The sequence below is a fragment of the Rhinatrema bivittatum genome, chromosome 8, assembly GCF_901001135.1.
Source record: "Rhinatrema bivittatum chromosome 8, aRhiBiv1.1, whole genome shotgun sequence".
Taxonomy (NCBI): domain Eukaryota; kingdom Metazoa; phylum Chordata; class Amphibia; order Gymnophiona; family Rhinatrematidae; genus Rhinatrema; species Rhinatrema bivittatum.
The window spans coordinates 183,873,359-183,900,965 of NC_042622.1; the positions used below are offsets into that span (position 1 = coordinate 183,873,359).

General features: G+C 43.7%; 1 protein-coding gene across 1 annotated transcript; it reads right to left on the reverse strand.

The window, feature by feature from the left end:
- Positions 1–222: 222 nt before the first annotated feature.
- C1QBP (complement C1q binding protein) lies at positions 223–27,607 on the reverse strand. Its single transcript, XM_029612457.1, has 6 exons — positions 27,205–27,607; positions 19,976–20,126; positions 18,640–18,727; positions 11,184–11,279; positions 1,380–1,499; positions 223–860 (listed from the first exon to the last, which is right to left on the reverse strand). The coding sequence occupies exons 1-6, from the start codon at positions 27,449–27,451 to the stop codon at positions 711–713; spliced, it is 852 nt and encodes a 283-aa protein (XP_029468317.1). The 5' UTR covers positions 27,452–27,607; the 3' UTR covers positions 223–710.

The window sequence follows — 27,607 nt, forward strand, 5'->3', positions numbered from 1 at the left end:
TACAACCATTTTAAGCTCTTCATGCAATTTTACTGTATTTTATTGCTGAGACACTTTTTTGGATTTTTTATATTGATTGTGTTTTCTGGATTTTGGTTTTATGATAGTGATATTTGTTTACTATATTGTAACATTAATTTATTTCAAATTTTATTGTATACCATTGTGAGCTGATTGGAAAAATTGCTTTATCAAAAATAAATTACCAGTACTGTTTAAGAGGAGAGTTAATGACACTGATTATTTTTATTACAAAAAAAAAAATGGTGATAGCTACTACAAACTGAAAGGGTGCGAAAACAGTACAATAAGATCTGGCATCAAAACTATCCATAAAGAATCTCTTTAGTAGGTAATGAGCAGTTTTCCAAGTAAGAATACTTTCTTAGTCTGGACGAGCTCTTCATTTCAGCCACGTAGCTAAGAAATATTCACTTTCAGCTGAATTGCCCATGACTAATCCTTGACTGAATGCATGTACCATTATTGAATAAATTAACAACCTTTACATGACTGTAGTTGTGTTAGTATTAAGGGAATTGTCATTTTTATTGGGGGGGGGGGGGGGGGGAAAGACATGATGTGCATATTTCTCTTAATTCCCCTGGAGGTTACAAAAATGCTGTCAATGAAAAGCATGTTTTTAGCAGTCCAGGAGCTTTTGCTAGCAAGCAGCCAAGATTGAACTACCCCAAAGCTCCACTCTTACATTATTGACATGTGACAAATTTTTTTAGATCCTCCAGGAATTGGATGTACTCCTGGTGCTCCAGGGCTGTACTCAGCTCCACTAGCTCATCAGCAAAAGTGTTATCCACGCCCCGATCAGCTAGGAAGTCCATTAAATGATCATATAATGCCTGCAAAAGAGTAGTCTGGTTATACACGATCAGACACTTGCTATTAGTTTGTGTGATGCAAAAATAATTTCAGTTCTCATACTCCTGGCAAAAATGTTCTTTCCTTAATTGTTTTAAAAAGCAAGCCTCGTGAACTGGGTCCAGTATTACGCTAGCTGCATTAAGGTACTGGGTTAGAAAACAGAGTTGTGACTGGTTAGACTTCTCCATCCACTCACTGTATGAGTAAGTCACTTAACCTTCCTATGTTCAAAGAGTGTAAACTTGGGATAGGAACTGTAGCCATGCAAATTAGCTTGTATTTTGTAGATTGGTGGCACTACCGTACAAATACATATTACCCTAAAGGACAACCTGCTAGAATAAGCTGTCCTCACAGTCTCTATGAACACACATACTCCCACCTGATTACACAGAAACCCAATGCCAAAGCACCAGAACACCCATTAAGTCTCACTCTGTCTTAGTAATATGTCTAGACCGATGCCTCTACACGAGAAGGGGATACTTTGCACCTACCCAGTCCAGGGAGTCTGTATTGAGATTATAGCTGGTATCTTTCCAGTCAGATTCTCCAGTGGGCTGGAAGCTAACCTCTCGGATTGAGAAGATGTCACTTTCTTCCTCACCATGCCCCACCTATGCAGAGAAAGCAGACATGTAGAAATGTGACACACTATTTCTCTATAAATGAAATGAACAGACTGCATGAGCCCCTTAGTAGCTGCTCTGAATACAAGGAAAGGACTGGTCCATGCCAGTTTCTGCCTACCGGAAGTCCCATGCTACTCACATTCATGTCACATCTTCTCCTTTTCCACTATTGCATAGAATGAGATCCCACATTACAGAATTCCTGTTAAGGTAACTACAACACACAATCTGTACTTTTACCTTTGGCCAGTAAGTTAAATCCTAAATCAAAATATAAAAGCATTCTTGCTTGTGGTAAATTAAAAAAAAAAATGCCCAGGATTTTGAAATTGTTTTAATTAAGGAACCAAATGGTGCAGCACCACAGCCTGTGTATTGCTAGGTGGGGGAAAACATCTAAAAACCTTGTTGTTAACATAGATGTTGTCAGAAGTAGGCCACTTGGTCCACTCCAGTCTGTTGATTTGAACCTGCTTACTGAGCTCACAAAAGGTCTTACTCAATCTGTGGTTCCTGTTCAAACTCCAGATCAGTCCAGGGAAGTGGATTTTGCATCCCTACCAGTGGATGGAAGCTGAGAATAAAAGCTTTTCTGGCACTGCTACTTAAGAGTGTGGCATCTGCAGTCCCTCAGTATTTCAGTCGCCAGCAGAGGTGCAAACCCACAGTCTGAACTTTAGTTTAAAAATAAATAAGTAGGAAAAGAAGAGAAGCAGATAAGAAGTGAAGACTGTTCCTTCATGGGCCATTCCTTGGGTCGAGAGGGGGGCTGGAACTGCCATGAGGTCCAATTCCAGCATGCCCCATCTGACTGAATTAGGGCAAAGGCCTCCGCCAACAGCTCCCACTTCCCAGGATCCAGTCACTGTCTGCTGAGATAATCCGCTTGGATGTTGTCCACTCCAGCCATGTGCGATGCAAGTATTCATACTAGATGGTTCTCCGCCCAACCAAACAGGTCTTGTGCCTCCTGAGCTACGCCACTATAGTTGCATCGTTTGAGAACATCCGCACTATCCACCTGCGAACAAATGGGAGAAATATAAAGCAAGGCTCTGCGAACTGTTCTGGTCTCCAAACGACTGATGGACCAAGATGCCTCTTCTGGCGACCACTGACCCTGGGCTGATCATCCTCGGCATCCTTTGAGGCTGGCATCTGTCGTCACGACCACCCAGTCGAGCACCTCTAGGTCGGTCCCTCTCCCCAAATTAGTCCGAGACAGCCTCCAGGAGAGACTGGACCTGAAGCGGTAAAGGAAGCTGAAATTCCACCAAAAGCGAATTCTAACGGGACAACAGAGCCCGCTGCAGGGGCTGCATGTGAGCAAAGGTCCATGGAACTAACTCCAGCGTAGAAGCCATAGAACCCAGGACCTGCAAATAGTCCCAGGCTCTGGGAACCGAAAGCCGCATAAGTCAGAGCACCTAACTGCAACTTGACCACTCTCTCCACAGACAGAAATACCTTTCCTACCTCGGTATCGAACCAAGCCCCCAGATATTGCAATGACTGGGAAGGCTCTAAACGACTCTTTGCCAGATTTATCACCCAGCTCAACAAGTGCAGGAGCTACATAACCTGTTGAACTGACCAATGACACTCTTACTTCTGACTTTGCCCTAATTAGCCAATCGTCCAGGTATGGATGGACCAGGATTCCCTCCTCTCCTGAGAACAGCCGCCACCACTATCATCACCTCTGTAAACGTCAAGTAAAGTCAGGGGTGGCGGAGTTGGATTGGGGTTTTTGGCCATGAGTATTTTTTCAGTTTTGTCTATGTTGATTATGAGCTTCAGAGAATTTAGGAGATGTTTAATTGAGATAAGCAGAGTTGAGATTTTCTCGTAGATGTCTTCAATCGAATTTTGGATGGGAATTAGAAGTTGAATGTCGGCGTAGAGGAAGTGGGTGATTCCATTATCTTTTAGTAATTGGCAGATGGGGAGAAGGTATATGTTAAATAAGGTGGCGGATAATGCTGATCCCTGGGGAACTCCAGTGTTGAGTTTGATCTTTTTGGATGGGTTGTTATTGATTAAAACTTGGTAGGTTGTGTCAGATAAATAGGAAGAGAACCATTGTAGGTTGATGTCAGTTAAGCCGATTTGAGTCAGTCGTTCTAACAGTATATTGTGGTTTACTGTGTCGAAAGCAGCTCAAGGAGGATGAGTAGGTATTTTTCACCTTTGTTCAAGCCTCTTAGTATTATGTCATTTAGTGAGAGAAGGAGAGATTCTGTGTTTAAGTTTTTTCTGAATCCATATTGAGTTGGAGGTAGGATGTTGTTTGTTTCAAGATAGTCATCAAGTTGGGTGTGTACGACTTTTTCAATGGTTTTGGCTATGAACGATAGGTTTGAGATGGGGAGACAGCGAGGATTTCAGGATCTAAGTTCTTTTTTAGAACAGGTTTGATAACTGCAGATTTGAGGCATTTGGGGTAATTACCTTCAGTCAGGGATAAACTGACAATTTTGGTGATAGTTTTAGATATGGTGGGTTCAATTGTTTTGAGGGTTGTTATAGGGATGTTGTCTATTGGATGGCTGGCGGGGTTCATTTTATTTATAATAGATTGAATTTCTAGAGTAGAGGCGGTATCAAAATTTGACCATGATGAGGTTATCTTATTTTGGTTGCCCTTCTCTATCGCAACTATATGTTTGGTTGCCGCATCTCAAAAGAGTTGTACACAGTATTCAATGTGCGGTCTCACAATGGAGCGATAGCGGCATTATGACATTTTCCATTTTATTCACCATTCCCTTCCTAATAATTCCTAACATTGTTTGCTTTTTTGACTGCTGCAGCACATTGAACCAATGATATTAAAGTATTATTCACTATGATGCCTAGATCTTTTCCTGGGTAGTAGCTCCTAATATGGAACCTAACATTGTGTAACTACAGCAAGGGTTATTTTTCCCTATATGCAACACCTTGCACTTGTCCACATTAAATTTCATCTGTCATTTGGATGCCCAATCTTCCAGTCTTGCAAGGTCCTCCTGAATAATTTTGTATCATCACAGCAAATTTGATAACCTCACGCGTCGTATTCCTTTCCAGATCATTTATATATATATATTGAAAAGCATCGGTCCAAGTACAGATCCCTGAGGCACTCCACTGTTTACCCTTTTCCACTGAGAAAATTGACCATTTAATCCTACTCTCTGTTTCCTGGGTCGTCCACGTCATCCGACGTGTCCCCATTCTCATCAGCAGCCCGTTCAAGAGCCAGCAGCCAAGGATTCCTCCCGATCTTGTCTGCTTCCCCTCCCTAGGTTTCTTAGCCCTACGAGCCTTCCTGAGAAGTGGCTGCTTGGATCCTGCCTCCTTTATGGCCAAATAGGCTCTATGGAGCAACAGGGCAAAGTCCATGGAGAACTTCTCAGAATCAATGGAATCCTGATCAGCATCCCCCTGGCCCCCTCCCTGCTGCGTACAGGGAAGGGGAATCCTGAGGCTCCCTCCATGGAGCCTGATTCCTACCACAAGGAGTTAAAATGGCCACCATCTCTACAGGGCCCCCCCCCCCCCCCCCGCCCCTCACGGAGGTCCCAACACCCATAGAAATGCAATCGGTGCAAAATTCGGTCATGCTGAGGCACACCCACGGCAAACTTTCCCGTGTGACACCATGCCACCAACATCAGGCCTAAAAATAACCCCACTGCGAGCTCTGTCGGCAGCACTGTCTGATGCCGATCAAGCACCAGGCCCCAGCAAACGGGGTGATTCTGTCCTGCTCACCTGGAACTGCCTCCGGGCAGAAAAATTGCACTCTGCTGTCTGAGCACTGCCTACGAGGCACTCCTGCCGCTTCTTCACCCCTGCCCTTTTTTTTTTTTTTTTTTTTTTAAAAGGGACACACACCAAATAGCAAAAAGGGAAATAAAATGAAATACTTTTCTTCTGGTGAAGGAGGCTGTGCACTGGAGGTGGCAAGGACCCAGAGTGGAAGAGGGAACCGGAACCACCAGCTATCACCTCCCCAGAAGACAAGGGCCGAGCGCTAGCACAGGGATCACCGACCCCTCACGCTACCCAAGGGATGGCCCACGAAGGAACCTAACACCTCTGGGAGCTGTCCTATTTGGGAATCTTCTTTCTTCCCTTTCCTGATTTCCTATTATCTCGAGGCTGCAGGTTTTGCATCTCTACCAACTGCTGGAGACAGAAAAATACTGAGGGATGGCAAGTGGCACTCTGTTGTTATGTAGCAGTGCTTGAAAGGTTTTTATTCTCTGCCTCCATCTGTTGGTAGGGATGCAAAGCCCACTTGTCTGGACTGATATGGGGTACGAACAGGAACGTAGGGATCCTTTTTTGTGGATTTCGGACGATGGAGTCTCTCTGCATATGGTTCCTTCCTTTTTACCCAAAGTCGTATCTGCCTTTCATCTCAGCCAGACAGTGGACTTGCCGGCTTTTCCGCACCTGACCTCTGATTCACCCCATGCAAAGGAGCTTCACCTTTTGGATGTGTGTCTGGTTCTGTTGTGGTATCTCAAGGTTACAAATGACTTTCGTAGGTTGGATCATCTCAGTTTTATTCAGCAGAGCAAAGAGGGGTTGCAAAGCAGCTGAAAGCACGATTGCGAGATGGTTGAATGACACGATTATTTCAGCCTATACCTGTAAGGGTCAGTTGGTTCCAGAGGGGCTGCGGGCACATTCTACTAGGGCGCAAGCAGCCTCCTGGGCAGAGTGCTAGTTGGTATCGCCACAGATTTGTCGAGCAGAGACTTAATCTTCTTTGCACACTTTTACCAAACATTATCGTTTGGATGTTCGGGCTCCAGGGATGCCACGTTTGGTGAAAGTGTGCTCTTTCTGGGTCTTTCGAGTTCCCATCCAATGTAGAAGGGCTTGGGTACATCCCACTTGCCTGGACTGATCTGGGGTATGAACAGGAGAGGAAAATTGGCTCTTACCTGCTAATTTTCGTTCTTGGAATACCCCAGATCAGTCCAGACTCCCATCCCCTTATTGTTGTAAAAAACTTTTCCTACTTCTGGATGCTGCTGGTGGTGCAGAATTTGAATGCCACTATTCATAGTTTAAGCAATTTTAGGGTTGAAAGATTTTTCATTACCCTAAGTTGAGGGTTCAGATTTGTTGGTGGTTCCAACTTTAATACTCCGCTCGCTCTTGAGGGAGAAATCCTTGGTGTTTGGGAAGTAGTCATCTTGGCTTGGGTACAGGTCAATACTGCGGGAATGCAGGTGGCGCGCTCTATTAAGTAGCAGTGCCTGAAAAGTTTTTATTCTCTGCCTCCATCTGCTGGTAAGGATGCAAAACCCACTTGTCTGGACTCACTGTTCCCTCTAAGCTGTGCGCGCGCACACAGCCCATGAAGGCCACTGCACACGGTACAAAGTTTAGCACAGTTTTTAATCCTAGAGTTTTTCCAAAAACTAGGCAAATTATTAGGCATAAAATCATTATACTTGCACAGCAATGATGGGAGACACCTAATGTGCGCTACATAATGTCTGTTACTTAGAACTAATGGGATGAGGTCACTAATGGGATGAGGTCAGGGAGAGTTCATACTAATGGGATGAGGTCACTAATGGGATGAGGTCAGGGAGAGTTCATACTCCCAACCTCCAAGGCCATGGCATAGCTGCAGCGGTTCAGGGTACAGCGACTGTGTGGCTAGGATGCTAGGATTGCTAGGCTACACAATACACACCCGTAGCCCGACCAGCGAGCACGTAAACCCGGCGCCGATCCGTTCTCTTGGAGGTGCGCACGCATATGTCCCCACCCCCGGCTCATCCCTTTCCATCCCCCAGATATTTTCCTCGGCCCGCGACGATCCCCCGCAGCCCCTGCTGATCTCTACCTACTCCGCGAACAGGACGCAATAAATGGCCGTAGTGGGTCAGAACGAGGGTCCGTCGAGCCCGGCGGCATCAGATACAGGCTGTAAGCGCCCAGCAAGCACCCAAAAACTAAGTCTGTCCCGTGCCGCCGACGCTAGCGACACATACAAGAATCTATGCTCTGCCTCAGCAGCTAGATGACAGTCTACATGACGCCATGTGGTAATATAAATGATTTATAAAGAGCATTAGAAAAAGATAGTGTCAACTGGTTAAGTTTAAATAAGTTGATAATATTTAAGTAAGTACAATTAAGATAAGATTTGAACGCATAAAAACCGAAATGAGTAAAGGTGTTAAACACAAGAGAACAGTTACATCATTTAAATCCGAATGGCTAGATGAGACTGTTGAAACTAATACCGCGAAGTCGCAGGGCCCAACTCATGTAGCCCTGCGCGAAATGTTTTCGTATGATGAAGTTAAAGGAGGCATTTGTCTGATCTGCGCTGAAGCGAAAGCTGTAGGAGAGTTTTCTACGGATTGGAATGAGGTCTGGAAACTGGATTTCCTCAAAAGACATCTAGTAAGTAAATCTCACATTGGCAGTGTAACAAAACTGAAAAATATGAATCCACTATTTCAAGGTGGGTTGAAGACCCTGTTACTAGAGACTCCAGAAGAAAAGCAAAAGGAGGCAAATCGTTGTAGAACGGAAGCGTTCAAATCCAGATGAGATAAAGGTCCTGACTGACAGCGTCTTGCTAGCCACCAAATTGAACTCTTCTATGCTGGCTGTTACAGATATAAATGAACACATGGTCAAATTTGTAAAGCTGCCAGATAGTTGGGGGAAGTAAAAATTACACATTTGAATTTCTTGAAGTCATCAACAGCGTTGTTCAAAATGATATAATGCAAGAAATTTCTTCGGCATTGTTCCACACTTTAACTGTTGATGAAAGCACTGACATATCTTTGACCAAATGCTTAATACTTTACTTTAAGTATCGGCCTAACAATGCTTTGGATTACAAAGTATCGTTTGGTGGCATTTTGCGATTAGAACATTGCAATGCTGCTTTAATCGTATCTGCCATCAAATGTTTATACAGCAAACAAACTTGATTTAAGGAAGATGGTTATGTTTACATCGGACGGAGCCTCTTATGTTAGGAAGAAAAAATGGAGTAGCAGCACAGTTGAAAAAAGAAATCCCACACCTAACTCAGCAACACTGTGTAGCACATCGTGAAGATTTAGGAATAACTGATACATGGAAGGAAGTCAAACTGATGCAAGACATTGAAACTCTTATCAGAACTGTGTACTCAATGTTTAGTAGATCTATTTCGAAAAGAGTTACATTTCAAGAAATCGTTGATGCCTCAGAGCATGATTCAGTGGCATTCAGACCTTTAAATGAAGTGCAATGGCTGAAGAGGCATTTTGCTGTGCAAGCTATAGTTCAAAACTATGCTGTTTTGTTACAATATTTTGAGGAAGAGTGGGGAAAAGACCCAATTGCCAAATACTGTTTCAAGAAGTTGAGCACTTCTGAGTTTAGGGTAGCTCTGGAAATTTTGAATGATGTTCTATCAGATTTGGCTTCATTGTCTTCTTCTTCAGAAGAAGGGTTTAACAACTCTAGAAGCTCACCATCTAGCTCGAGGCAAACTGAACAAGATTAGAAGTCAATATCTAACAAGCTCACCTCAGTGGAGTCAAAGTGTTAAAGCACTATTACAGGTACCAACCAACAGTGCAGTAGACACAAGCTCGCTGATCACATTTATCAATCTCTTGTGTGTCCATCTGGATGAAAAGTTTCCAGAAGAGGAAGTACAGGCATGGGCTGTATTTGATATTGGGTCATTTGTGACTTCGATTTCGGAATTGATAACATAAAATCACTTTGTGCTCAATATAAAGAATTTCTGCCTGAGGAGTTAACAGTAGTTGATCAATACAACGACTTCAAATTCGTTGTTGCTGAGAAAATCAAAGACAAAGTTGTTTCAAATTGGTCATATATGTTGTCATTTAACTCAAAATGAACAATTCAAAGACCTCGCTGTGTTGATGGATATTGGAGGAACATTCATGGCATCCAGTGTAGACTGTGAACGTGGCTTCAGTTTAATGAACGATATGAAAACTAAATCGCGGAATTGGTTACAGACAGAGCATTTGGATATGATCATGCGTGTTAAGAACTATCAACTAGATGGCGGAAATAGATCTTGACAGAATCTATAATGAATGGACAAATGTCAAAGACCACAGGGAAAAAATGTAAATATTATGGACTGTGAAGTTGTGAACTGAGTTATGAGGCGCAGTTGCCCAGTATATATGGTATAAAACAAACTGTTACGCTTTCTACTTGCTATACTTTAGTTAAGAAGTATATAAACATGTTAACATTTCACTTGGTCTTCACTTTTTTTTTTTTTTTTTTTTTTAACTCCAGTAGACTGAGTTGTAAGTTTGGACGCACAACATTAAGTTAAGTTTCGGAAAAGTTGCACACAACAAAATTTTTGTGCACATAGCATGTCAGAACTTAGAGGGAACATGGTCTGGACTGATCTGGGGTATGAACAGGAACGAAAATTAGTAGGTAAGAGCCAATTTTCCTTTCCCTCCATTACTAAGGTCCCTTTTGTGTCTACCCCTGGCAAGCTTGAAGTTTGGCACTGTTCTGGTTCCTATAACCTCTGTTGGACCTTTGGTCCAGGTATTCGCCACCCTTCCCCCGTGAAAGCTTTTCATATTCCTTTGGAATTTCCCCTCCTTTCAGCTTCATATAATACTTTGTCCTTGAGCTTTCTGGTCTATGTAAAGTGCTTCCCCTTCTGATACTTCTATCAAACCCTGATATTTAAATGTTTATTATATCCCCCTTTCCTCTAGAGAGTGTACATTATTAGTTGCTTCACTCTGTGTATGGCTCATAAAAGCAGGCCATGGATCATTCTGGTGGCTTGCCTTTAAACTGCCAAAGGTCAGTGTTACATTTTTTTTTGCATACAATGTCTTGCACAGCCTTTAGTAAAGCCCTCTGAAGCAGTGGGTCTGCTTTTACTTGCTGCAGCTTTAGGTTTTTAAGAAATGAGGCCAAAATAAAAGAAAAAACAACTTCTGAAGAACAATCACATCAGTGAACCTAGCATCCAAGCCTGGAGGTGGCTGCATGTTTGTTTCTATATCTCTTTGGATAGGGATAGCCCTTTAAAACAATAAATGCATATCACTTAGGGGTGTGCATTCGTTTGCAACGTATTGGCAATCCGCAACGTATGCGCCATATTCGTTGTATTCGTGGGGGGTCACGAAACGTATGGCGAACCCCCACGAATACAACGTATCACTAACGAATAAACTTGTGCTCCTACCATGTGACAGGGGCTGACCAATGGCACCAGTAGCCCCTGTGACATAGTAAGGGCAAAGGCTATCGGCGCCATTTTGAATACCAGCAGCCGACAGCCCAAGTGCAGGAGATCGCTCCAGAACCCCTGCTGGACCACCAGGGACTTTTGGCAAGTCAGGGGGGGGGGGGGGGTCAGGAGGGTGGGGGGTTGTAGTTAATTAAATTTAAAGGGTTGGGATGGGTTTTTTTTTTGGAGGGAAACAAATACATATGTAACTAATGAACGGATTGGGGTCCCCAGAGAACGGATGCAACGGATTTGGGTCCTGACGAATACCGAATGGGACGAATCCATCCCTGCTGCAAATCCCTAATATCAGTGTTAATATGTAACATCAAAGTCAAAGCTCAGCTGTTTTAGAATTAATGCTTCATGCTCCCTCCACAGCTTACCTCATCTTCAGGGTAGTGGCAGTCAAACACTAGGGTCTGTTTGGTGTCCTGTTTTGTGATTTCCACAACAAAGTTAGGTGTGGACACTAGTTCCGGCTGGAAAGAGAAAAGATGATCCTGAGATTTCATCCAATGCCAAAATACTCTTACACCCAGGGGGAATCCACAGCTGACCTTTGGTCAGTACGAACATATGGGTGATCTTTATCAAAACAGAAAATCTACTTGATCAGGCCTATTCCAGAATCACAATGCAAAATAATGCTTTCTTCTCAACAAAACTGTACATTTTCTCCAAACAAACTAGTTTAGTGGTCACTCCATTGTCATTTAGCAACTCTATTAGGAGGGCTCCCCAACTACTGAACCTCTCACTAAGCACACAAACCACTTATTCCAGCCCCATGCCCGTAACTGTACTCAACCAAACACTGAACCCCGGTAAGATTATAGATGCCCTGATCTAGGGATTTGATGACGGCTTACCCGTAATCTCTTGGAATAGATATCCATTCCATGGGTAAATCCTTGGCACCGTTCTTAGGCAGCCATGGGCAGGATGCAGAGTCCTTCTGTCTACACTAAATGTAACGAAATTATCAGGTAAGTAATTTCTCCATTTCCTAGCCTGTAGCCAGATGGACTCAGGGCGAATGGGATGTACAAAAGCTACTCCTGAGCAGGGCGGGAGGCTGTACGCAGTTCGGTTAACACTGCCCTATAGTACAGGCTGCGTCCTCCCGGGCCTGAACATCCAGGCAATAGAACCTGGAAAACGTGTGCAAGGACCACCATGTTGCTGCTCGGCAGATGTCAAAGGGAGACAGCATTCTAGCTTCCGGCCGTGAGACTGCCTGAGCCCAAGTGGAATGAGCTTTAACCTGAAGGGGTAATGGTTTTTCGGCCTCCACACAGGCTCCCATGACCACCACCTTAATCCAGCCTGTGAAGCTGGTTCGCCCTGCTACCTTCCACCATGAAGGACAACAGGCGGTCTGTCTTTCAGACCGTTTCTGAAACTTCCAGATACCACACCAAAATGGCGGAGGCAGTATTCTTCCGCTTCTTTGTGCTTATGTAGGGATGGCAACGAATTGGACTGATTCAAATGAAACTCTAAGACTACCTTGGGCAAGAAGGATGGAACGTTATGAAGCTATAACGCTCCTGGAGTCATCCGGAGGAACGGCTCCCGGCACAATGGCTGTAGTTCAGAGATGCGACGTGCCAAGCACATAGCTACCAGGAACACAGTTTTCAGGATTAATAAACACAAGGAAAGACTGCGCAGCAGCCGAAAGGAGGGCCTTGCCAAAAACTACAATACTAGATTAAGATTCCACAAGGGAACTGGCCACCGTAGGGAGTGGCCAGAGGTGCTTCACCCCTTTCAGAAAAGGGGCCACATCCGGATGAGCCAACAGGTGGGTTCCGTTCACCTCACCCCCTGAAACAGGAGACTACTACCAGGACCTTCAAGGAGTTAAGGGTCAAACATTTATTCAAGCTTTCCTGCAAAAATTCCAAAATTATTGGGATTTTCACCATCCGAGGGGAAACACTGCCTTCCTTGCACCAGGCCTTAAATACTCTCCAGACCCGCACATATGCTAGGGATGTAGAGAACTTCCGAGCGTGGAGTAAGGTGGCAATTACTGCTGCCGAATATTCTCACTTCATCAGGTGAGCCCTCAAGGGCCAGACCGTAAGAGAATCGAGTTGGATCCTCATGAAGGAAAGGAACCTGCTGCAGCAGGGACCGATGTGGTGGAAGGCACAGGGGGCTGTCCACCAGGAGTCTCCGCAGGTCTGCATACCGCAGGAGCCTGGGCCAATCCGGAGCCACTAGAAGCACTAACCCATTGTGGCGCTCGATCCTGCAAATAACCCTGCCCAGCAGCGGCCAGGGAGGGAAGGCTTATAATAAGTCCTCTTCTGGCCAGGTCTGAACAAGGGCATCGAACCCCAGGAACAGTCTCTCTCTTCTGCAACTGAAGAATTGAGAAACCTTCGCATTGTGCGATGCGGCTAGTAGGTCGCTGTACGGGAGGCCCCAGCGATCTACCAGCAGCTGAAAGGCTCTGGCCAACAACGCCCATTCTCCTGGATCCAGAGACTCTCCCTGCTTGGACAGCCTTTTCCTGCAATGTGGGAGGCAGAGTTCATCTGTAGATTCAATTCTGCCCATTCCATAAGGAGATCTATCTCCAAAGACACTTGCTGGGAGGACACAGCCCCGGAATTGCTCAGGTCTGGGGTGCTGCCTGATAAGGTCGTGGCTGACCCGACCTCAGACTGGGATGGACCAGACTTTAAAAAGTTCTGAGAATCCAGCCTTCCCTAAGCCTCCTCACAGTGCTGACACAGGCAGGATTCCAGGTCAGACTGTGCCGCCCAAGCTTCTTTGCTGACGGGGCAATGACCTCTATAGCTTGTGCACGTAGGTGGCAAATGCCTCTCGAGTGTGCACAGATTTGCCTCGGCACACATAGATCTAAGTGGCCGGTACATGGGTGATAGGATTTACTCCACTCAATCATATTTATTTCATAATACAGCATTCATCCCAGGCAGACCGCACTCAGCATACTTTAAGTGGAAAAAGAGTGGTATTGTAATTATTGATCAAGTGTGGACTGTGCAAGGGATTATGGCATTTGAGGACCTGTGTGACAAATATGACCTACCCCCATCTGAAAGATTTCGGTACCTGCAGCTTAGACATTTTTTGAACACTACCTTGTTGCTTAACAGCTTGAAAGCTGGAGTGACTTTTTTTGAAAGCTTATGTAAAGGGGCCAACAAGATTACAAAAGCTATCTCAAAGATTTATGGTTTTCTAAACACGACCCCCACAGCCAAACCACATTTTATTAAGGCCTGGGAGGCAGATCTTGGTGTAATCTTGGACAATAATGCTTGGATTGAAGTATATAAGCAGACTGGCAAAGGGTTGATTGCAGCAAACTTAATTGAAAACTGTTATAAACTCCTATAATCGCTGGCATCGTAGCCCTCTCACCCTGCATAAAATATCTCTCAATCTCTCTGAGAAATGCTGGAAAGGATGTCAGCAAGACGGAGGGTATTTTCATATGTGGTGGTCGTGTCCATATATTCAACAATTCTGGCAACAAGTGTTTAATTGGTTGGCTGCTATTAATCATAATACTGGCGAGTATACCGCAGGCCAAGTCCTATTGAATAGCGCTACCTTACACCGTGGAAGATTTTATTAAAAAAGCCTGACTCAGGATATCTGTCTCTTGGCAAACTTCTGCATTGCAAGTTCTTTTTAGTCTATATTTTCAAAACTGGTGACGATATAAATCAATACTCAGATTGATATACTGACTCTTGCAGCAGTGAGAGTGTTTTACAACATAAAGCCCCTGATGCAGCCTTGGTTGGCGAAACTCGGCCTGAGTCGGGCTTTTTTAATAAAATCTTCCACGGTGTAAGGTAGCCCCTTTGTTGTTTGTTACGTTGGCTACGTGGGACCGCCTTCCGATCTGTTTTATTGGACCTTCTATTGAATAGCGCTACTGGAACTGAAACCTTACAGGTCGACCGACTGGAATACTATATCTTCTTTGCAGCTCGATGCATACTGGCAAAACACTGGAAATCATCCACCATTCCGCAATTAACGGAGGTTCAACGCAAGGTGTCTGTTATCTATACTTTGGGTAAAATAACTGCCTGTAAACACAAATACCTTCCAAAATTCTATAAGGCGTGGGCTGCATACGAAGCCTGGCAAGAGACAGTTTAATAACCTTAAATTAGAACAGAGACCAAAAGGTTCACTTCCTGTGTTGACATGGCAAAGGTATCCAAGGAGGTCTTAGGTCTTTTTGAATCTATAGCCCTCTCAGTTTTCTTTTGTTTTTTTTTTTTTATTTTGTGCTATGTGGTACTATAAACCTTTGTTTGACACTGGAGCAAGAGCATACGAAGGGGGAAAGGGAAGGGGTTGTTTTTTTTCGGGTTAAAATATGGGAATGAACATGGTTGAGAAACAGTGGACAATACTGTATTAGCATTGTTTTGCTATGAAAATCTGCCGCTGTAGTTGAAGTTGTTGATGATTATTATTGCTTGTTTAACTTTACTTCCAATAAAAATACAAATGGAAAAAGATCCAAGTGGCCGGTTCTGTGTTAAAGGAGGGTGTGCGCTTATGTGCGCACTTGCGTGCACGATATGCGCATAGAAGGCCAGCCCGCATGGCACATACCAGTCGAAATGGGGGAAACAGCGCCACACCAAACCACGCACAAGATGGCACTGCTGTGGAGAGTCCATAGATCCTGAAGCGGGGCCTAACCCATGGGGGGGCCACTTAACCCGCTTGGAACCCCCTTCCCTTGCCCGAACGAAATCGGTAACTATGTCGGTACAGCGAGCCAAGCAAGGAGACTGGAGGAAAGACTTACCGAAGCCCTTCCACATCTGTGGATCGGTGGAGTTCTTCTCTACTTACCTGGTCTCAGCGATTACCAGCTTAGTACAGAGAGTATCTCCGGCTGCAGGGGTAAGAGGGCTTTGGCAGTCACCGCCACGCTCGGCTTCTTGCACCCGCTGCCTTTCAGCTGTTTCAGCAGCAAAGTCCATGCCGGGGAGCCGGCTACCAGACCAAGGCCCACCTCTGAGGGATGTCGGAAATCACCTCAGGAATTCTCAACTGGAGGAGGGACCCTTAGGTATCACCGCAGGAGAACGGGGCTAGATTCTTCCTTTCAATTTGAAGGTAAATTTCTCCTTTGAATTAGTGCTGCAATCCCACTAAACGCCGCTGCTGGTGTGGGAATAGCATCTACATCTGCTAGGAGACAGAGAGATACTGAATGGCTGATGTCACTGCACTGGTATATCTAGGGTGATGTCACCTTTGAAACCTGACTGTCTCCATCTGCTAGGAGGGAAGCACATAACCCACTGGTCCTGAGTCCATCTGGCTATACACCAGGAAATCCTTTTTTTTTTTTTTTTTTTAAACTTACCTGGGCTCTGCACTTACTGGCTGAGTACAGAGATTGGTCTCCAGCTGTGGGGGGGGAGAGAGAGGGCTTTGGTCGTCCCGGCCGAGCTTAGCTTCCTGCACCCACTGCCCTTCAGCTGCTTAAGCAGCAAAGTTCATGCCGGGAACTGGCTACTGGACCAAGGCACACCTCTGAGGGATCTCAGAAATCACCTCAGGAATTCTCAGCTGGGGGAGGGACCTTTAGGTATCACCACAGGAGAGTGGGGCTTATTCTCTCCAATTTAAAAGTAGAATTTCTTCTTCTAAAGGGTAGGGCGATCCTGATAGGGAAAGCACATCCACATGTGCTGGAGACGGAGAGATACTCAAGGGCTGAGGTCACTGCAGGGTTATATCTAAGGTGACGTCAGCTTTGAAACCTGATTCCATCTCCATCTGCTAGCAGGGGAGCACATAACCCACTGTTCCTGATTCCATCGGTGGACATGCAAGGAAATTTTTCTTTTATTATTATTCTACCAGAATTGATGCTTTATATTTCTTGATTTGATTGTTTTATAAGGGAATTGTGGTTCTGTCATTGTTACACTGCAAAAAAACACAGAGGTAGGCGATCTATGATAGCAGTCAGGAAAAACACAAGAATAGATGCCTGGAACTTTTTCGATGTTTATTAAAACAGAGACGTATATTAAAAAACTTGCCCGACTCTGGCCGAGTTTCGCGGCTCACACAGCCGCTGCCTCAGGGGCTACAAGCAAACCAAACAACAATCAATATAATTAACAATCAATCAAAAAAAAATTTTTTTAACATCCTTAAGATCTCATAAATATTAAAAAGTCTTTAATAAAGCCTTAAAAACCTTTTTAAATTTCACTAAGATATTGATTAAAATTAAAAATAATCTTAAAATGACAAACTTAACATGAAACCAAACATACCAAAAAATCATCATATTCACTTAAAAAGCATAATTTATGTTGTTCTTTAAAAATAAGGAAGAGGAAAATGCTTTACCTTCAACATTTCACAGCTGCCAAATAGCATTCATTTGTGCAAAATCTTCCAACATGCAACCATTAATTATCAGCAGTGCATTGAACCACTGAAATATATATACATAGAAGACAGCTTGAGAAATCTCTAACAAAATATTAATCTAATTCTGTTACAAATGAACAAGTGGCAAAAAATGAATATTAACATAAATTAATTAAAAAAATGTTGTTTCAAAATTCAATTTACAAGCTGTCTTCTATGTATATATATTTCAGTGGTTCAATGCACTGCTAATAATTAATGGTTGCATGTTGGAAGATTTTGCACAAATGAATGCTATTTGGCAGCTGTGAAGTGTTGAAGGTAAAGCATTTTCCTCTTCCTTATTTTTAAAGAACATAAATTATGCTTTTTAAGTGAATATGATGATTTTTTGGTATGTTTGGTTTCATGTTAAGTTTGTCATCATTTTAAGATTATTTTTAATTTTAATCAATATCTTAGATCTTAGTGAAATTTAAAAAGGTTTTTAAGGCTTTATTAAAGACTTTTTAATATTTATGAGATCTTAAGGATGTTAAAAAAAATTTTTTTGATTGTTAATTATATTGATTGTTGTTTGGTTTGCTTGTAGCCCCTGAGGCAGCGGCTGTGTGAGCCGCGAAACTCGGCCAGAGTCGGGCAAGTTTTTTAATATACGTCTCTGTTTTAATAAACATCGAAATTGTTACACTGCAGACAGAGTCTGGCTTCTTGGAATTTCCATTTCAGTTTTTGTCTGCATATTGCTGGTTCTAATTTGTGAACCTTTGTTCTGTATTTGGCGAGGATCTGTCTCTGCTCTGTGTTTGTGAGACCAGGGGGGTGGGTAGATTTTGCTAGTGTGTAATGTCTGTGTAGGGATCTATAGTAATCGGGTTTGTTTTGTTTCCCCAGTAGATGCTGTATTAGTATTCTGGGACTTAGTGTTGTATTTACAGTGCTGCTTTTTCATGGGTAGGGTTCTTGTTTGAGTTCCTGGTGTTACTACTGTTAAGATATAATAATTTTGCAATATATATTTTGAGTGTCTTTTTTTTTTACAATGTATCTGGCAGGTGGTGAAGAGGTTGTGCTGCCGTTACTGTGAGGTGCCTGTCTGGTTATGGTGTGGCATCTGCCTCTCTTTGTGTCTGTGTATATTTGATTGCTCCTATCAGCAACTTGAATATCAAAACTGGAATTTTGAGCTTCGGGCTGGCAGTGCGAATGCCTGCTATTTGGCAAACAATTCAACAGCTGTTTGATTGGTGAGAAACTTTGATATACACACAAACATATATAACTATATATTATATGCATGATGTAACCCAACTTTGGTGGGTGGGGGACCCAACAAATTGTATGGATGGAATGTGGGGGCAGAGGCTCAAAAAAAAAAAAAAAAAAAAAAATTTGCTCTCCCCCGTTCTAAGCCACCAGTCTTACCTCGTTCTCTTCTGCTTTCTGCCCTTCTTGCGTTTCTTCCTCAAGTGAGGGAGGAATGCTGTTGTTGGTATTGAAGGTGACTGTAATCCTTCAAAGTAAAAGTGGAAGAAAAAAAAAAAAAAGATACATGGATTAGAAGACCTTAGCCTCTACAGCACCTGTAGATTAGGGAAAGGCCACACAACTTTGATGGGGGTGGTCGGGAGTCACAAGCCCACCCTTTGGCTTAGTCCTGTTATCTCTCTCATAGCAGGGGGATCCCTCAGATTCAAAAATTAAAATTTGAGCTGCTGAATCTACCCCACCTCTGACCTCAAATTCTCTTAATTCTGCTGCCAAAGATCAATTTGGCCCTCAGCCTGACTCTCGTTTTGCGAGTCACTCCCCCCATGCTTAATTACCTCTCCTGGTTGTGTTTACTTTAAAATATTTATATTCCGCATATGTGCAGCAGAGCTGTTCACATCGGATCCCAAAATATTAAAACAAAACACATACAATAAAACCACAGAAAAATATGACTAAAATCAAAAGACATTAAAAATCACTATAGGCAGCACTAAAATAAACAGCCTTAATTTTTCTCCTGATGTATTTTGTGTCTTGTTCTTCCCTCAGCTTGACAGGAAGAGCACTCCACAACATCAGACTTATGTGTTTGTTGCAGCCTTTACTATCGGAGTGGAAGTGTAATCTGTAGATTCGTCCCTGAAGACCTAAGTGCACAAGCAGAGCTACATAGCTGCATTTTGTTTCCAAGCGGGTCAGCTGAATCAGAATACAAAATTTTATGAGTAATAATCAACTTAAAACTGCACACACCACTTTATGGGCTACCACTTCAAGCTAAACAGACTAGACGTGATATGATCACTTTGTGCCAGCCCAGTTTGACTGTAGAATGTTGGTCAAGCTGCAAAATATAAAGACAGTTTTTGGGAAGCCCTGTAAACAGACTAATATCAATGTCAAAAAAATACATTATGCCCAGGGACTGCAGAACTCCACCAATGGGCAGGATATCAACATTAAATAGTACAGATGAAAGTGCAGAGCCTTGTGGCAGGACACACCAAGAAGCAGCTTCTAAACCAACCTGAAAATGCCGGTCTGTTCTTCAAATAAGATTCAAACAAAATCAGCATTGACCCAACCAACCCCAAATCTTTGTGTGTTAAGTACTTATGAACATAGCTCTGTTCGCCACCTTTCCAGGGGAAAACAGCTACTATTTTTGCTCCCTGGAAAGAGAGGACACTGAAGTAGCGGCACCAAATTTTCTAGCCAAATTACTAGCATGTGTCAGATTTGACATACAAGTCTCCCACCTACTTACTTTTCTCCTGCTACCTTTTTAATAAGTTTGGCTTCAGTTCCATGGACTTCTAACTCCCATCCTCCAGACATCTTGGGCAGAGATTTATCCTTTTGGATTTTCTTCTCCTCCTTGATCTCATCTATCAGGAATTCGGAAAACGCTTTGTCGCCTGAAACAAAACTCACATTTTCAAAACTTATCCAGCTTTTTGCCACTTATGCCATTGAGCTGGGGGACCTTGTATGGTCAATGCTAGCACAGTATAGACTGCTTGGTGCTAGGAAACAGAACAGATCCCGAAAAAGCGGTGTCTGTGACATCGAGTGTGTCATGTTTCTTCATGGATGGATAATCATGGTGAGATACACCAAGTTTACATTAAATCAGAATACAACGTAAATCTCAGAACTCTCCACCTAACAAGTCCTAAATCTCAGCACATTTAAAAAGGTAGACAAGCGTGATCTAGTGATGAGAGTAATGGGCTAGGAAACAGAGATCAGCTCAAATGCATCTCCTACTGGTACTTGTGACCTTAGGGAAGTCAACTGCATCATGTAACCTATATAGATCAGGGCCTCACTGTATCTGTAGGTAATATGCTGCACAGCACCCCTACAAATGGTGAAATTTAAAAACAATGAGGTCAGATTAGAAGCTATTAATTCACCATTTGCAAAAATAAAACAATCATATAGTAACTAATAGAAATCTCAAGTACTTTCTAGGTCAATGCTATTTGAGAAATGCTGCTGGACATTAGTTGACGTTTAGCACAGTTGCCAAGTATTTTAGAATATTTTACTAAAATATTTCAATTTAAAATTGGTGGACATCAACCAAATGCTGATATCTTAAAAGCAGGGGTAGGCAGCTCTAATTTGAGTGCCACAAACAGGTTTTGTTTTCAGAATATCCATAATGAATATGCATGAGGTACTGGTATGCACTGCCTCCATTGTATGCTGATCTCGTATGCATATTTGTTGGGGGATGTCCTGAAAACCAGACCTGTTTGTGGCACTCTAGGACCAGAGCATGAATAAGCATGCCTGAATACACAAGACAGGAGAGTAAAGGGGATGAAAAGGTCAGGAACAAGTTTAATCTGGCAGTTCAAGATGAGCAGACTGGTAATGTACAACTCAATAAGCTCCCCCTTTGTCAGAAGCACAGCACATTTGGGGGACATCCCAACACAAGGGGAAAAAAAAAAGTCTCAAAAGGGAGATTTAGAAAAAAAAAAAAAGAATAGATACCTCCTCATTTGAAACACAAGGAAGTTTAAGCAAGAAAGTGGAAATTAACTTTTTCAAGGTACAAATCGTTTTAGAAACATCTAAAAAAAAAGGTTGTTAAAGGAAAATTGATTCTTACCTGCTAATTTTCGTTCCAGTAGTACCACGGATCAGTCCAGACTGCTGCGTTTTGCCTTCCTTCCAGCAGATGGAGACAGAGAAAAAACTTGAAGAGCACCCCCTCTTAGTGCGGTGTGCTACCTGTGTCCCTTCAGGATAAACATTACCAAAGCAGAAATAACAGATTTAAACCACTGGTTAGATCAAGCAAGAACTGGAACAGTTGTAAACTATTTACAGGCAAGTAGTTATATTGGAGTAATTTATCCTCTTCTGATGTACATGTACGTTTAATCTAGACAAATTGCTGTGAATAGAAAATAATTGAGCAGACTCTCAGTACATTCTCCCCCCCCCCCCCCCCCGATGGGCGGGCATCTAGACTGATCCATGGTACTACAGGAATGAAAATTATCAGGTAAGAACCAATTTTCCTTTCCCTGTACATACCCGGATCAGTCCAGATTGCTGGGATGTACCTAAGCTTCCCTAAATGGGGTGGGACCTGGAGAGTCCTGCTTGAATGACACTGCTCCCAAAACCGCCAACATCTGACCCCTGGACATCCAAGCAATGTCATCTGGCAAAAATGTGTACAGAGACTTCCAAGTCACCGCCCTGCAGATTCCTTGTGGTGACGCTAACTGGTTCTCTGCCCAGGAAGCAGCTTGTGACCGGAGCGAATGAGCTTTTAGACCATCCGGAACCGGTTGTACGCAGCAAATGTAAGCAGAAGCAATAGCCTTTTCAACCAATTGGCAATGGTAACTTTAGATGCCTTGTGTCCTTTCTTAGGACCGCTCCATAGAACAAAAAGATGATCCGAAACTGAAAGGCATTAGTGACCTCAAGGTACCACGAGAACCCGTTTAACATCCAGACGCCGCAATTCTCTAGCGTGAGGGGAGTCTCTCTCTAAATCCAGAAAAGCCAGAAGTTCCACAGACTGATTTACGTGAAAAGCAAAGACAACCTTTGGGAGAAAGGATGGAACCGTCCTTAGCGATACCCCGGACTCCGAAAATTGCAGAAAAGGTTCCCAACAGGAGAGGGTTTGAATCTCCGAAACTCTCCTAGCAGAGCAGATAGCCACCAAAAACACGGTCTTGAGGGTTAAATCCTTCAAAGTAGCCTTTTTGAGGGGCTCAAAAGGAGGTTCCTCCAACACCCGGAGCACCAAGTTAAGACTCCAAGAAGGACAAATAGAATGTACTGGCAGGTTCAAATGTTTCACACCTCTCAGAAAACAGACCGCCTTTGCATTCCTCAGAGTCGCCATCCAGTCAAGTGGGGAGTACCCCACCGACAAGAAATGAGCATCATTGCTTCCAAGGTCAACTCCGACTCTCCTGGATCCAGACGTTGACAACTTAGAAAGTTTGCTTGCACACTGTCAACTCCGGCTATTTCAGAGGCCACCAACTGGGCTAGATATTGTTCCACCCAGGCCATCAGCTTTTCCGCTTCCAAGGCTACCGGACAACTCTTTGTGCTTCCTTGACGGTTGATGTAGGCCACTGTCGCATTGTCTGACAAGATTCGCACTGCCCAGTGGTGGATGAGAGGAAGAAATCTCTAACACCAAGTGCACTGCCCTTGTTTCCAGGCAATTGATGGAAATTGCATCCTAGGGTACTAAAGGAACTAAAAAATGAAATTTCTGATCTATTAGTTAAAATTTGTAACCTATCATTAAAATCATCCATTGTACCTGAAGACTGGAGGGTGGCCAATGTAACCCCAATATTTAAAAAAGGCTCCAGGGGCGATCCGGGTAACTATAGACCAGTGAGCCTGACTTCAGTGCCGGGAAAAATAGTGGAAACTATTCTCACGATTAAATCGTAGAGCATATAGAAAGCCATGATTTAATGGGACACAGTCAACATGGATTTACCCAAGGGAAGTCTTGCCCAACAAATCTGCTTCATTTTTTTGAAGGGGTTAATAAATATGTGGATAAAGGTGAACCGGTAGATGTAGTGTTTTTGGATTTTCAGATGGCGTTTGACAAAGTCCCTCATGAGAGGCGTCTATGAAAACTAAAAAGTCATGGGATAGGAGGATATGTCCTTTCGTGGATTACAAACTGGTTAAAAGACAGGAAACAGCGTAGGATTAAATGGTCAATTTTCTCAGTGGAGAAGGGTAAACAGTGGAGTGCCTCAGGGATCTGTACTTGGACCGGTGCTTTTATTTATTTATATTTATATATATATATATATATATATATATATATATATATATATATATATATTTATTTATTTATTTATTTATTTAAATGATTTTATATACCGACAGCCGTTTGCACATCGTGTCGGTTTACAAGTAACTTACAACCAGTAAATATATAGGCATTGCCTTTACAAGGAACAGTATATAAGATAAACGCAGTAACAGAGTGAGTAACTAGATAACAAGGAGAGGGAGGGAGGGATTCGGGTTAGGCGTGACGAAGGAGGGGGCAGGGGGAGGGTGAACAAAGACACAGAGGGATATGGTATGTACAGGGTTTAGAGGAACATTTGTTATATTCACTGGTTATATACAAAGTTGTCTAAGCGCAGAGACAACAGGCGTTTAAGTGATGTTAAATGTGAGGTTATACAACATAACATTCTTTATATACACAAGGTTAAATATATATATATATATATGATCTGGAAAGGAATAAGACGAGTGAGTCAAATTTGCGGATGATACAAAATTATTCAGAGTAGTTAAATCACAAGCAGACTGTGATACATTACAGGAGGACCTTGCAAGACTGGAAGATTGGGCATCCAAATGGCAGATGAAATTTAATGTGGACAAGTGCAAGGTGTTGCATTTAGGGAAAAATAACCCTTGCTGTAGTAGTTACATGATGTTAGGTTCCAGATTAGGAGCTACCACCCAGGAAAAAGATCTAGGCATCATAGTGGATAATACTTTAAAATTGGCCCAGTGTGTTGCAGCAGTCAACTAAGCAAATAGAATGTTAGGAATTATTAGGAAGGGAATGGTTAATAGAACGGAAAATGTCATAATGCCTCCGCATCGCTCCATGGTGAGACTGCACCTTGAATACTGTGTACAATTCTGGTCGCCGCATCTCAAAAAAGATAGTTGCGATGGAGAAGATACAGAGAAGGGGAACCAAAATGATAAAGGGGATGGAACAGCTCCCCTATGAGGAAAGGCCGAAGAGGTTAGGGCTGTTCAGCTTGGGGAAGAGACGGCTGAGGGGGGATATGATAGAGGTCTTTAAGATCATGAGAGGTCTTGAACGAGCAGATGTGACTCGGTTATTTACACTTTCCAATAATAGAAGGACTAGGGGGCATTCCATGAAATTAGCAAGTAACACATTTAAGACTAATCGGAGAAAATTCTTTTTCACTCAACGCACAATAAAGCTCTGGAATTTGTTGCCACAGGAGATGGTTAGTGCAGTTAGTGTAGCTGGGTTCAAAAAAGGTTTGGATAAGTTCTTGGAAGAGAAGTCCATTAATGGCTATTAATCAATTATACTTAGGGAATAGCCACTGCTATTAATTGCATCAGTAGCATGGGTTCTTCTTAGTGTTTGGGTAATTGCCAGGTTCTTGTGGCCTGGTTTTGGCCTCTGTTGGAAACAGGATGCTGGGCTTGATGGACCCTTGGTCTGACCCAGCATGGCAATTTCTTATGTTCTTATGCCTCCGTCAAATCTAGTGAAGCTAAAAACTCTCCGCCTTGCACTGCCTCAATGACGGAGCACAGAGTTTCCACACAAAAAAGTGGCACCTTGAGGGCTTTGTTCACCTTCTTCAGGTCCAGAATCAGACGGAAAGAGCCTTCCTTTTTGGGGACCACGAAGTAGATGGAGTATCTCTCGGTCCTGTACTCGTCTGGGGGAACTGGAACAATGGCCCCAAGATCTTCCAGCCGGCTGAGGGTTTGCTTTACTATCTGTTTCTTCACTGAGGATCGGCAGGGGGAAACCAAAAACAGTTCTCGCAGAGGCCGAGCAAACTCTAAAGCATAACCATGTTCTATGATGTTTAGAACCCACTGGTCAGATGTTATTTTGACCCACTCCTCATAATACAGGGAGAGACAACCACCTATAATTGGGATGGAGGAATGGGCCGGCACTATCTCATTGGGAGGACTTGGACCCCAAACAGCCTTAAGCGACCCCGTCACAGAAGATCTGCGACTGCAAAAGGAGTAAGCCCAGGCCTGGGATCTTGCCGATGGTTGCAGCTGTGCAAACAGTGGTGCCTTGCTCTGCCTAAAGCGTCGTTGACCCCGAAAACGAGAGCGGGAAGTAAAAAAAATTCCTGGAGCCCTTAGACTGGTCTTCCGGGAATTTAAGCCCCTTATTATCTCCCAAGGACTTTATGAGCTGCTCCAGATCTTCTCCAAAAAGGAATTTGCCCTTGAAAGGGAGTCCTCCAAGCTGAGACTTGGAAGAAACATCTGCCGAAAGAAGCTTCCTGGCCGAAACTGCGAACACCCAAGTCTGGGACGAGGTACGGAGAAGGTCGTATAAAGCATCTGCGCCATATGCCACTGCAGCCTCCAACCGCTCAGCATGCTCCGCTTCTTCAGGAGAAAGATCCCTAGCACTGAGGAGTTACTGAACCCACCTCAGGCTCACTCGTTGCATCAGACTGCTACAGACAGCCGCCCTGACATCCAGCGCTGACACCTCAAAAATTCTCTTGAGATGGACTTCGAGCTTTCGATCCTGTAGATCTTTCAGAGCTGCTGCTCCTGCCACCGGAATAGTCATTCGCTTGGTGACTGCAGACACTGAAACATCCACTTTCGGAACTTTGAGAAGCTCCAGGGAATCCTCAGGTAACGGATAGAGCTTGTCTACTGCTCGCCCCACACAGAGACCAGCTTCCGGAGTATCCCACTCCTGTAACATCAACTATAGGAGCATCAGATGAAAAGGAAAAGATCTAGCTGGACTTTGCAAGCCTGCTAGGACAGGATCTACGGTCTCATCACCCAGAACCTCACAGGGAGACACAGTCTCTAGCTCGAATAGGACATGGGGAATTAGTGGATCCAACTCATCCCTCCCCCACACCCCTGAGATCCCAGAGCACACGAATCCTAGTAGCCTCCTGCGGCTCTGCCAGCCTTGGAATCTTCTGCTGCTTTTTTTTTTTTTTTAACTTGCTTGATCAAACCTGTTGTGCAGTAGGGAAAAACCCCTCTCTGATCTATTTTATTATTATTTTTTTAGTATCAGATCGGGACCACAGTTTCTGCCACCTTCATCTGCCAGAGACAGAGAAATACTGAAAAGACTCAGGTAGCACACTGCACCAAGAGAGGGTGCTCTTCAAGTTTTTCTCTCTGTCTCCATCTGCTGGAAGGGAGGCAAAACCCAGCAGTCCGGACTGATCCGGGTACATACAGGGAAAAATGTTTTTCTTCACAACAAAAGACCATGTCAAAATTATTCTATTTTGCTTAAATTTTCTTTTCCTGATCTGCAACATCTATTTTTCTTTTCTAGTTCCTGCCAACTACAGCCATTATGGCGAAATCACTCTTTCATCTCCCATCAAATTAGCGAGCTTTATCATAGTTTATACATATACACACATACATATGCGGTAATTATTAAATAAATACTACACAAGCAATCATATTTCAACCAGACACTATATTTGTATATACCCCCTAACTCTGAGAAACACAGCAGCGAAAGTGTTATTTAAAAATAATGAGCCCAAAAATTACTCACTATTCTACTCAAATTCAGACAGACCTGGCCAGGTAGGAGGTCGCGCTATGGCTGTAAGGTCAGATACATGGTGTATGGGGGGGGGGGGGGGGGGGCGATTCGGCCAGTGCAACCCGGGAAGTCGGGGACCTGCACTGACTCTGTGCTCCGCTTACCTTCGGTGTGGAGTGCCCCGCAGCCGCAAGCAGAGAAGCTCGGTGAGCAATGCAGGAAAATCGGCCTCTTTACGGCCGATGAGGAAGAGGAACCGCTGCCGCCACTCGGCATCCAGATCCCGCGGGAGAAGGGCCGCACCGCGGCCGAGGAGCCGGCGCCCAGGGCCGGCTGCAAGAGCTGCTCCAATGGGCGAACAGTTGTGAGCCTGAGTGCATGGCCCAGGGTCCGAGACAGCGAACTCAACATGACAGGAGAAATAAAAAAAAAACCGATTACGGGGTCTAGGAGAGGGGAAAGCGAGCAACACCACACACACGTGCGATAACGAGAAGAGCAGAGGACACGCTGACGTCCGTCACCTTTCAACTTTCACCTGTTTGACGTCGTGACCCGGAAGCAGTT

Coding starts and splice junctions, on each gene's coding strand:
- C1QBP (XM_029612457.1), bottom strand. CDS start 27,451: ATGTTGAGTTCGCTGTCTCGGACCCTGGGCCATGCACTCAGGCTCACA. Junction 20,127..27,204: donor CGGGGCACTCCACACCGAAG/GTAAGCGGAGCA, acceptor GTTTTGTTTCAG/GCGACAAAGCGTTTTCCGAA. Junction 11,280..18,639: donor AGAAAGCAGAAGAGAACGAG/GTAAGACTGGTG, acceptor TTCTCTTTCCAG/CCGGAACTAGTGTCCACACC.